This window comes from Lepidochelys olivacea, assembly GCF_965140295.1.
Source record: "Lepidochelys olivacea isolate rLepOli2 genome assembly, chromosome: 1".
NCBI lineage: Eukaryota > Metazoa > Chordata > Testudines > Cheloniidae > Lepidochelys > Lepidochelys olivacea.
Window position 1 is genome coordinate 315,445,092 of NC_140411.1, and position 12,813 is coordinate 315,457,904.

General features: G+C 43.2%; 1 protein-coding gene across 1 annotated transcript in view; it reads left to right on the forward strand.

The window, feature by feature from the left end:
• The window catches only part of MAPK12 (mitogen-activated protein kinase 12), a 79,405-nt gene that overhangs the window by 29,352 nt on the left and 37,240 nt on the right, over positions 1 to 12,813 (forward strand). The window contains exon 4 of the mRNA XM_084611402.1: positions 11,838 to 11,949. Coding sequence (XP_084467528.1) covers positions 11,838 to 11,949 — 112 coding nt within the window. The remainder of the gene's footprint in view (positions 1 to 11,837; positions 11,950 to 12,813) is intronic.

Here is a 12,813-nt window from a genome sequence, read left to right on the forward strand (position 1 = left end):
TGGGTGCAGGGGTGGGGGTCTGGATGCAGCGGGTGGGGTTCAGCAGGGGGGCCCGGGGGCTTGGTAGTGGGGTTCTGGGTGCAGGAAGTGAGACTTATTGAGGGGGGTCTGACTATAGGGGGTCCAGATGCACAGGGGTTGGGTGGATGGGGGATGGGTCTGACCTGGCCCCGGCTCCTGGTGGGTCTGATCCAGCACCAGCTGGGGTGTCCCTAGACACTTCACTCCCCCAGTGATTTCTCTCTCCAACGACTGCTCTTGGCACCTGAAATGACATGCCTGCGCTGCTTGGAAGGGGCACATGACCACTCTTGCTGCTTCCCTTTGCTTCCCTGTCAGAAAGTCATTTTTCTTCAGGGAAGCAAAGAAATGTGTGACAGATGTGAATTCTGCACATGTGCACTGGTGTGGAATTCCCTTAGGAATAGCTCTTGTATCTGCACAGTGGGAAATATAATGTGGTCTGTGGTGGCTCTGTTTTTGGTGCTGTGGCTGACAAGTGCTTCTTTATAGCCCTCTATTTGTAGGGATTAGGCTGGAATCCTTAAAGGAACTTAAGGAAGTTAGGTGCCCAACTCCCCTTGAAATTAATTGGGGGTTTTGCACCTAATGCCATCAGGCTCCTTTAAGAACTCCAGTTTTGGAATTAACTATGAGCTTTGTATACAGTCCAAATAAGCCCAGCATGTTTTTAAAGAAATAGAAAATAAAATGAGAAAACAGTCTGAATTATATCAATGGTGAATTAATATTAAAATCAACCTTTGTGCGTATTAGTACTCAAATAATAGCTGTGTTTATAAAATGACTGTCAATAAACCAAAGGTCTCTGCTACCCAGTGAATTTGAACTGGTATGTCTAGATGAGGACTTACCTCATAATATTCAACTACACTTTTGGAATTAAAAACATTTAGCAGATAACTATGCAACTGAAGGAAAATATTTTCCTCGATTAATTTCCCTTTCTTTCTTGATGAATGTTGTTATTCCAACAAGCTCCTGAGACCTTAGATTTATAACCAGATGGTCAATTTTGAGAACTTACAGGAATCTCTAGGATAACATAGAGATAGACCACACAGTCTTAGTTGGGCTGGAATTCTGCCAAAGATGGGCTGGACCGAGTGTCTCAGTTTAGCTATGTCCAGATAACCCTGAGTCAGTCTTGTCTTGACTGACCCAATCCTGAGACATGCTGCTTGTACAGGGCCTTGGAAGAATGAAGCCTATTTATTTATGTAGATTTTAGTGATCTTCGTATCCTAGAGGCATGTTTAAAAATGTTAAATTGAGGTTTTGTTCTGGAATCCTACATTGCAGCTAATTCCTTTGTCTCTGGACCTTGTTTCCTGCTCCAATAATATCCAGAAATATTGGATATTCAAACTTTCTGTTTTATTGTACCACACCTGTGTGTTTCTCCCAAAAGATTGTTCTTTATCCTGATTCTTAAAAATTCAGAAACATCAAATTGTATGTAGTGCCCCCTATCCATTTGGTTACCTCCTTTAGCGCCAATCTCCTTATGGGTTTTGATGAACAGGCCTGGGTTCTTCTGGATCCCGCCATACATTCAGCAGGGTGTAACTTCTTTTTCTTCCCATCTGAATTTATTTGGTGGTGCCTCCACTCCCTTGCTCCTTCCTGGCAGGGTCACCAGGGCAGCTTGAGGGGAAAATCCTAATCACTGGGTAACCACCACTTACTTGCCAGTTAGTTGGAGACTTCCATGAAATAACACAAACACATACAATATATTTAAGACAGTACTTATTATTAAACAGAAGATAAATATATCAAGGTAAAATACTATTCTCAGGGTCACCAGGGCCCCTGCAATATCCGTGAATTTCCCCAGTCATGCGACCTGATATAGCTAACGTAAAATTAGTGTTCTGTAGTTTGTAGGGGCTCTTGATGATCTGTGACGACAATATCATCTGTGCAGCTGTTAGCAATGTGGCTGACTGGGTTCAGTACAGCTCAAGAGACTCACAAGTGGGATAATGTGGTAAGTCCCTCTGCAGATTTAATAGGCAGCAGGTAACAAAATCCCCAATCCCTTACCCCCTGGTTTGAGGACACAGTTGAGGAGGTGGCAGGGCACCATTTCAGATTTTGGTAGGGTGGTGCAACTTTTAACTGTGATTCCAGGGGCTTACTTAGGCACTTGAAAACTGAAGTTTTTTGGCAGATAACAATTAGCTGACAGGAGTACTGTATTTAATTCTACATAAAAGAAAGAAAATTAAATAAATATTAGACCCACTCAGCACTAATACTAACATATTCTGATATCTTGTGGCAAGTCACCTAAGGGACACTGGTTAGGTTTAAAATTTGAATGTATATTCTTACTTCGTTACTAACTCTGTGGAGAGAGAGCCCCTGTCAGGATTCCTGGGTTCTGTCTCATCTCTGGGAGGGGAGTGGGGTCTACTGGGTCACAGTGGGAGGCACATACATCTGGGATCTATATAAGAACATCAGAATGGCCATACGGGGGAGGACCAGTGGTCCAAGTAGCCCAATGTCCTGTCTTCCAACAGTGACCAATATGAATGAACAGAATATGGCAATCATCAAAATGATTCATCCCAAAGCCCATTCCCAGCTTCTGGCAAACAGAGGTTAGGGACACTCAGAATATGGTGTTGGATCATGCCCCCCACCCCAACTAATAGCCATTGATGGACCTATCCTCCATGAACTTATCTAGTTCTTATTGGAACCCTGTTATAGTTTTGGCCTTACAACATGCCCTGGCAATGAGTTCCACAGGTTGACCATGAAGAAATACTTTTATTTTGTTTGTTTTAAATCTGCTGCCTATTAATTTCATTGGGTGACCCCTAGTTCTTGTGTTGTGTGAAGGAGTAAATAACATTTCCTTATTCAGTTTTCCCATACCATTCATTATTTTATGGGCCTCTATCATATCCCCCCTTAGGCATCTCTTTTCCAAGCTGAAAAGTCCCAGTCTTTTTAATCTCTGCTCATATGGAAGGTGTCCATACCCCTAAGCATTTCTGTTGCCCTTCTCTGTTTCTTTTCTAAATCCAATATATCTTTTTTTGAGATGGGATGACCAAATCTGCACGCAGTATGCAATATGTGGGTGTACCATGGATTTATATAGAGGCAATATGATACTTTCTGTCTTAGTATCTAACCCTTTCCTAATGATTTTCAGTATTCTGTTAGCTTATTTGATTGCCATTGCACATTGAGCAGATATTTTCAGAGAACTATCCACAAATTCTCTTTCTTGACAAGTAACAGCTAATTTAGACCCCATCATTTTGTATGTATAGTTGGGATTATATTTTGCCATGTGCATTATTTTGCATTTATCAACATTGAATTTCATCTGCCATTCTGTTGCCAAGTCACCTAGTTTTGTGAGATCCCTTTGTAACTCTTTGCAGTCAGCTTTGGACTTAACTATCTTCAGTAATTTTGTATCATCTGCAAATTTTTCCACCTCACTGTTTACCCCTTTTTCCAGATCACTTAAGAATATGTTGAACAGCACAGGTCCCAGTACAGACTCCTGGGGGGCACCACTACCTCTTTCTATTCTTACCATTTATTCCTACTCTTTGTTTCCTATTTTTTAACTGGAGTGCCTGGCAATGCTTTCAGGATCATCTAACGATCCTTAATTTAATTTAATGACAAGCCTTTTGTTATGTTAATCACCCTGCCTCTGTTTATAAACAAACTCCCTGCCGCAAAGGCAGAAGCTTGGAGCAGCACAGAACTCATTACAGGTTCCACTTTTATGCATCAGATGAAGTGAGCTGTAGCTCACGAAAGCTTATGCTCAAATAAATTGGTTAGTCTCTAAGGTGCCACAAGTACTCCTTTTCTTTTTGAGAACTCATTACATATCACGCTCAAATTGTGTTGCAGTTAAGAGCTCCGTCTGGGGCTAGGGCATGTGCTGTTAGCAAACCTCCAATATGAAAATGGTGTGGGGGAGCCTTGAGCTCCTGGTAAGTGGTCTCCCAAACTATTTCCCTGACTAGCTAACTAAAAGATGGAGACTCACAACTCCGCCACAGATCCTCAGGTTCAGAGATGGCTCTGGACTCCTCCGTCACTGCAGAGGGCTGACAACCACTGCTGGCAGGTGTCCTCTTCATATAGGAGTCAGGCTGCTTCTGGTGCCAGGATTTCCCCTCACTACAAAGGGGTGTAGGGTTTAAGGTGGAGATTACAAAAGTATAGTAAAATCTGGATTTTAATCTCCCACCCCAGTGCTCAGACACATTCACAGCAGGCAGCAGCCCCGGACTAGCAGCCAGAGCAGAGCTGGCCAAGTGGTAACTGATCTCACATAGAGTTCAAAACTCTACAAACTGGAAGTCACCTTTGGAGAGGGAAAGGCCCAAGCTGAGGGACCTTGCTTTCAGGTCCCCAGAGGCCAGTCCTGCCCTTTTCTTGGCTGACTCCCAGGGCCGTACTTAGGATTTATGGGGCTGAACACAGTATTATTAAACTGGTGCCCCTATGCCCGACGGCAGCCCGGGCTCACAACCCGGGGGTGAGAGGGGAAGGCAGCAAAGGAGCCACCCGGTCTGCCTCATGGTGATGGAGAGTCATAGTTCCCTGCAGAGACCCCTGTACCCTCTCCCTCACGCAGAATGTGCGGCGCTGGTGCATTTGGCTCTGTGAATACGGCCTCTGCCTAAGGAGACTGCAGCGCGCCCTGGGTGTGCGGGAGCCGACCCGTTCTTATCTGCTGTCATGGGTGGTGGGTGAAGCTGCCGCTTGGGGAGGCTAGCTCCCCAGCCCACCTCTTCTGCCTGTGGCCCCGCCCTACTCTGCCCCAGGCCCACCATCAGTCTGCCCAAGCCCCACCCTCTCCCCATGGTCTCCCTCTTCCTATTCCCTCCCCCTCCCTGCTCACCCCCTTCCAGCCAAATCCCTGAGCCCAAATGAAGCAAATGACATTTGAAAAAACACTCTTCTGCAATTTATTTCTAAAGAAAATGGAGCATATTTTCCACTGCATGCCAGTAGGTGAAGGTAAAGACTGGACATGGAGAAGGTACCTAATTAAAAGCACTAATCTTGGGAATAAAAAATGGCAGTCACAGGTTTTTTGATATACCCTCAAGTTTGTCAGAGATTTATTTGCAAAAACTTTGAGGGCAAATCAGCTGTCCTGCTGAATACAACATTAAATATTATGGAATACATGATGCAGCTCTTCTCTGTTTCACATTTTCTTAATCAGTATTTCTAAACTGATTTTATATTTTAAATGTACTCTTAAGCCTTCATAAAGTAATCATTCCAGATTACTACATATTTAATTCACTGAAACAAAGACATTATTTTAAATTAAGCAGTCACAGAGGGTTAGTGTGTTCATAACAATGTTCACTGCATTTAGAAAAAGGGAACACTAATTTACTTTGTGTAATCTCCATAACAATAGACATGTTTATGAAATTTCACCAACTTTAAAAAATATGTTTCCAAAAATTTTAGGCATAACAAAGGATTTTATATCTTACTAAGGTATTGATTTTGCTGGAGGATTCTCTTAAAATGAGTTCATCAAATAGTCAGAAGTAGAGAAGGGGAAACTCGTTTGTCCAGCTATCTGGAAGGAAAGGGATGTTGTGTGTTTAAGGGCTCTCTTCAACAGGGGAGTGAAGGAAGAAAAGGATGGACAGAAAAGACAGGAAGACTTTGGAAGCAAGTTTTTTGTACTATAGTAATTAAAATTAACATGTGTATTTTAGGTAAGGGTGGTCTTTTGAAGGATTTATTTAAAAAACTATATGTCTGAAGATCCAAGCATTTAAGGCTAAAGATGAATACTCAGATTGTGCATCTAAAAATCTATCCAAGGATTTTTTAGAGATGTGATTTTGTAATCTTCAGCAATCTTCTAATGAAATATTTTTAAAGCAAATTTTAAACTAAGGTCCTGTAGACTGACATGTTCTGAGTAAATATTACAGTAATGCACAACTGTTTTTGTCAGTAAATTCAGAAACTGAGGGTATATACCTGGGTTTGGCAAATGCCTGTTAAATGGCTTCATTACCACTTGAATGGCTCCTTAACGGTTTCAGTGTGGTGTGAATAGGTCTGGAAAGCTGGAGGACTTTTTCACTTTTAAGTTACTAGATCCCCTCTGGAGAAAGACTCACCAGGCTGCAGGAGCCAGCTGTGGGAGCCTGCAGGAAGGGTCAGAACAGTGATAGGAAGAGGAGGGGTGGGTGGACACTAAGACCCAGGCTGCCCCAATTTTTCAGGTGCCCTAAGCAGCTATGTATGCTGCATATCATAGAATCATAGGTTTCAGAGTAACAGCCGTGTTAGTCTGTATTTGCAAAAAGAAAAGGAGGACTTGTGGCACCTTAGAGACTAACCAATTTATTAGAGCATAAGCTTTCGTGAGCTACAGCTCACTTCCTCAGATGCATATCGTGGAAACTGCAGCAGGCTTTATATATACACAGAGAATATGAAACAATACCTATTCCCACCCCACTGTCCTGCTGGTAATAGCTTATCTAAAGTGATTTCCAGCACAAATCCAGGTTTTCTCACCCTCCACCCCCCCACACAAATTCACTCTCCTGCTGGTGATAGCCCATCCAAAGTGACAACTCTTTACACAATGTGCATGACAATCAAGTTGAGCTATTTCCTGCACAAATCCAGGTTCTCACATCCCCCCCACCCCCATACACACACAAACTCACTCTCCTGCTGGTAATAGCTCATCCAAACTGACCACTCTTCAAGTTAAAATCCAAGTTAAACCAGAACATCTGGCGGGGGGGTAGGAAAAAACAAGAGGAAACAGGCTACCTTGCATAATGACTTAGCCACTCCAAGTCTCTATTTAAGCCTAAATTAATAGTATCCAATTTGCAAATGAATTCCAATTCAGCAGTTTCTCGCTGGAGTCTGGATTTGAAGTTTTTTTGTTTTAAGATAGCGACCTTCATGTCTGTGATTGCGTGACCAGAGAGATTGAAGTGTTCTCCGACTGGTTTATGAATGTTATAATTCTTGACATCTGATTTGTGTCCATTTATTCTTTTACAGTCTCTACGTAAAAGAATAAATGGACACAAATCAGATGTCAAGAATTATAACATTCATAAACCAGTCGGAGAACACTTCAATCTCTCTGGTCACGCGATCACAGACATGAAGGTCGCTATCTTAAAACAAAAAAACTTCAAATCCAGACTCCAGCGAGAAACTGCTGAACTGGAATTCATTTGCAAATTGGATACTATTAATTTAGGCTTAAATAGAGACTTTGAGTGGCTAAGTCATTATGCAAGGTAGCCTGTTTCCTCTTGTTTTTTCCTACCCCCCCCCCCCAGATGTTTTGGTTTAACTTGGATTTTAACTTGAAGAGTGGTCAGTTTGGATGAGCTATTACCAGCAGGAGAGTGAGTTTGTGTGTGTATGGGGGTGGGGGGGATGTGAGAACCTGGATTTGTGCAGGAAATAGCCCAGCTTGATTGTCATGCACATTGTGTAAAGAGTTGTCACTTTGGATGGGCTATCACCAGCAGGAGAGTGAATTTGTGTGGGGGGGTGGTGGAGGGTGAGAAAACCTGGATTTGTGCTGGAAATCACTTTAGATAAGCTATTACCAGCAGGACAGTGGGAATAGGTATTGTTTCATATTCTCTGTGTATATATAAAGCCTGCTGCAGTTTCCACGATATGCATCTGAGGAAGTGAGCTGTAGCTCACGAAAGCTTATGCTCTAATAAATTGGTTAGTCTCTAAGGTGCCACAAGTCCTCCTTTTCTTCATAGAATCATAGAATCATAGAATATCAGGGTTGGAAGGGACCCCAGAAGGTCATCTAGTCCAACCCCCTCCTCGAAGCAGGACCAATTCCCAGTTAAATCATCCCAGCCAGGGCTTTGTCAAGCCTGACCTTAAAAACCTCTAAGGAAGGAGATTCTACCACCTCCCTAGGTAACGCATTCCAGTGTTTCACCACCCTCTTAGTGAAAAAGTTTTTCCTCATATCCAATCTAAACCTCCCCCACTGCAACTTGAGATCATTACTCCTCGTTCTGTCATCTGCTACCATTGAGAACAGTCTAGAGCCATCCTCTTTGGAACCCCCTTTCAGGTAGTTGAAAGCAGCTATCAAATCCCCCCTCATTCTTCTCTTCTGCAGGCTAAACAATCCCAGCTCCCTCAGCCTCTCCTCATAACTCATGTGTTCCAGTCCCCTAATCATTTTTGTTGCCCTTCTCTGGACTCTCTCCAATTTATCCACATCCTTCTTGAAGTGTGGGGCCCAAAACTGGACACAGTACTCCAGATGAGGCCTCACCAATGTCGAATATGCCTAAGGATGGCCCTGCTGACTCCAGAGTCCAGACGGCTCCAAAATGGCTTCTCCTCTCTCCTGAGCTGCGTGGGAAGGGTATCTCTCTCCCTGTTTGTTGCTGAACAGACTCTGAGTCTGCCTTTGGCTGCCCCTCCCTATCAGGGACAGTGTGCCTCTCTCTGAGCTACCAGCACACAGAGTACCAGGAATTGAAGTAATCTCCTTGAGGGTTACATGTACATATAGCTAGTTAGTGTAATCAAATTACCTCATTCCCATCCTGTTGTTTATCACATTCACTGGTTGCATTTTGTTCTAAATTAAAGGAATTGGTGGTGGTCTGCATGCATGTCCACCCATATGTATCCGATTGCAAGCTCAGGCCCTTGGATTGTATGAGGTGTGTACAATCCACACAATTGTACAGCAGGGACTGTATCTTCACATATGTTTGTCCAATACCTAGCACAATGGGCTCCTGTCCCTACCAGTGTTTTTGTGTCACCAAAATATAATAATGAGTTTGCAAAAGCACTTAAAGGATTTAGGAGCACAAGTCCCATTGAATGTTGGATTAGTGCAGTAGTTCTCAAACTTTTGTATTGGTGACCCCTTTCCAGGGTTGCCTGGCATCCGGTTTTTGACTGGAACCCCCGGTTGAAAACGGACCCTGGCAGCTCTGGTTGGCACTGCCAACCAGGCCTTTAAAAGTCCGGTTGGTGGCACAGCGAGGGCCCGGGGCTAAGGCAGGCTTCCTACCTGCTTTGGCTCCGTGTGACTCCTGGAAGCGGCTGCTAGATCCTTCCAGCCCCTAGGCACAGGGAGGCTCCATGCGCTGCCCTCACCCAAGTGCCAGGTCCACAGCTCCCATTGGCCAGGAACAGTGACCAATGGGAGCTGCAGTGCCAGTGCGCGCAAGGGCAGCTCTCGGTGCCTTGGCGCTTCCCTGGCCGCCCATGCGTATAGGGGTCACAGGGACCTGGCGGGTACTTCCTGGGAGCTGCAGTAATTGCCTCCGGGACCCGCACCCCCTCCTGTACCCCAACCCCCTGCCCCAGCCCAGAGTCCCCTCCCATACCCAAACTCCCTCCTGGAGCCTGCACCCTGTACCCTCCCTGCCCCAGCCATAAGCCCCCTTCTGTACCCCAAACACCTCATCCCTGGTCCTACCCCAGAACCCACACCCCCAGCTGGAGCCTTCAGCCCCCAGCTCCCCTGCTCCAGCTTGGAGCCTCCTCCTGCAGCCCAAACCCCTAATCCCCGGCCCCACCCCAGAGTCCACACCTCCAGCTGGAGCCCTCACACCTCATCCGCACCCCAACTCCTTGCTCCAGCTCGGTGAAAGTGAGTGAGGGTGGGGGAGAGCGAGCGATGGAGGGAGGGGGGATGGAGCAAGCAGGGCGCGGGGCCTTGGAGAAGGGATGGGGCATAGGCGTGGCCTCTGGGAGGGGTGGGACATGGGGCGGGGCCGGGGTGTTCTGTTTTGTGCTATTAGAAAGTTGGCAACCCTACCCCTTTCACATAGCAAACTTATGAGTGCGACCACCCTTATAAATTAAAAGCTTTTTTTTTTTTATATTTAATACTATTATAAATGCTGGAGGTGAAGCGGGGCTTGGGGATGGAGGCTGACGCTCGCGACCCCTCACATAATAATATTGCGAACCCCTGAGTGGTCACAACCCCCAGTTTGAGAACCCCTGGATTAGTGCTTCTGAATCCCTTCAGCATGTTTGAATATCTCTAATAATAATTAATAATAAAACTGTTGTTAGTAAATCCTCTAGATTTTTTTCCTTAAAACCTGTGTTTTTGCTAGAATGTTCAGTAAGTTCTTTCTAGCTCACTTCAAATATTCATGGCCTCTCGATAATTGACTTTGATAAGATTGTGGAAAAAATAACATGTCCATCTATGCTTTCATTGTTCAGGAACACCAACATATTGGAGGTTAAAATCCATTGTCTAGGTCATCCACTTTATCAGTGAGAAATGTTTTTTCATGTGCCATAAATACACTGATAGAGAGAGCAGAGAGATTTCATTCTCTGCTCCTCCACTTAACTTCTGTTTCTCCACATTTTACTTGAATTAAATTGCTTAAACTTTGCACCAGAGGAAGTCTAAGGGAGTTAGGTGCCTAAATTCCATTGAAAGGGATTTGGGAGCCTCATTCCCTTAGGCTCTTTTGAAAATCCCAGCCGTAGTTCTTTGAAACTACCTTATTGTCTCCTTTCTCTGTGGTTTAACATTTTAATGTCTGTTGCTCTTTCTTTAGTTTGAGAATAAAATTTTCTATTTCTCTTTTAATGATGCTGATGCTGTGTGGCAAACCTCAGTTATTGTAAGACTGAACATAAAATATTGAAAGTCCATATATTTTAAATCAAGAAAAACCCTTTAAGACAAATTGGTGAAATCTTTATAGATCAGACAATGACAAAATGTATTTCTACACTTCATAGCTGGGTCTAGTTTTTATTACATACAGGTGCAGCCTTAAGGTTTGATCCTTAAACTGCTGGAAGTGTATGTGTCTATATTAGTTGCTATAGGCTGGACATCAGGCTAGATTCTGAATTTTGAGCTTACTGAAGGCCCTCAAAAACATGAGGTCCCCAAACTGTCCCATTCTTCAGGCTAGGCCTGAAATATCAACTTGACATACAGCAATAGTTCTCAATTTTTTCCATACCTGGACTCCCTTCCCATTTAGAAATATGGGAAGTGCAGGGTGGTCATGACCTGCTGATACTTTTTCATGACTTCCACGTTGAGAAATCATGCCTTACAGTAATACCCTCTTCTGCCTTTGATCAGATCTATTCCTGTGACTTTGACTCAGGTATGTCGTTGACCTTGTTATGGATAGTACCTACTGGTTTGCATAACTCATGATAGTTCTTCTAAGGTAAACAATGTGTAAATTACAGAGCTTTTTATCTAGTTATCTTTTAAGCACACACACTTTTATCGTGTTCAGAATTTGTTATTTCCTATTAATTGACAACTTCTTATAACGAGGTTTCAGAGTAAAAGCCGTGTTAGTCTGTATTCACAAAAAGAAAAGGAGTACTTGTGGCACCTTAGAGACTAACCAATTTATTTGAGCATAAGCTTTCGTGAGCTACAGCTCACTTCATCTGATGCATCCGATGAAGTGAGCTGTAGCTCATGAAAGCTTATGCTCAGATAAATTGGTTAGTCTCTAAGGTGCCACAAGTACTCCTTTTCTTCTTATAACTAGTGATTGAATTACTCAGTACCTGCTTCAGGCAATCATAATTGATAAAAATAAAGCATGGAAGTCATATTGTTTTTAGTAGAAATTATTTGGTTCTAGAGGTATTTAATTCAATGGGAGATCAAAATTAACTAGTAGCTTAATTAAATGGTAAGAACTGTAATTTCTAATGATCATTGAGATGTAATGTACTGGTATGTTTCACTTTGACAAACTTGATGGAGTTATTTTGTACTCAATTTTCTTTAGCTACCTAGTCATGCCGTTTATGGGAACAGACTTGAGTAAGATAATGAAGCATGAGAAACTAACTGAAGATCGAATCCAGTTCCTGGTCTATCAAATGTTAAAGGGCCTAAAGGTTTGCCATTTTTATTACTTTCTTACTTTCACAAGTTAATTTTTTTCTCAGGAAATTGGTTTAGAGAGCTGCATACATTTTGCAATATTTGAAAGCTGAGCAAAATGTAATCTCCCTGTAGACATTGTGAGCTCTGGAATTCCCCACAATGGATGTGTTTCTTGATGATGAATATTTGCTTATATTTTTTCAAAAATCATGTGTGGAGGTTGGAGTGTGAGTCCCTTGCCCCAATGGTCTGATTTTTGTATACATTTGATCCATGAAGACTCTCTTGTAGGCCATCAACACTTTTATTTTAACAAGCCAGAAAAGTCACTACTGTGATTTTATAGGTTTCAGAGTAGCAGCCGTGTTAGTCTGTATTCGCAAAAAGAAAAGGAGGACTTGTGGCACCTTAGAGACTAACCAATTTATTAGAGCATAAGCTTTCGTGAGCTACAGCTCACTTCCTCAGATGCATATCGTGGAAACTGCAGCAGGCTTTTAGTCCATCCTCCTCCAACAGTTGATTGGGCTGCTTCTTTGGCACACCTCACCCCTGCTAGCTGAGGTAATTAGAAACCAGGGATGAAATCCTTGCCCTGTGGAAGACAATGGCTCTGATTTCAATGGGGCCAGGATTTGATCCCAAACCAAGAATCAAACTTGGATTTCGCATATGGCGGTGCAGAGCACCAGGTTACATGGTTAGTTTTAAAAGTCTCCTATTTGCTAATCTGCAGATTTTTCAAAGTCAGTTTAAAGTGCTGTCATTAAGAGAACAGTGCTTTCCCCTGCTATATCTACTGGAGATGTGACATCAGATATGATGTCTTTCCAGTTTTTGCTTTCTCATTAGTTCTGTTTATTTTAATTAATTAT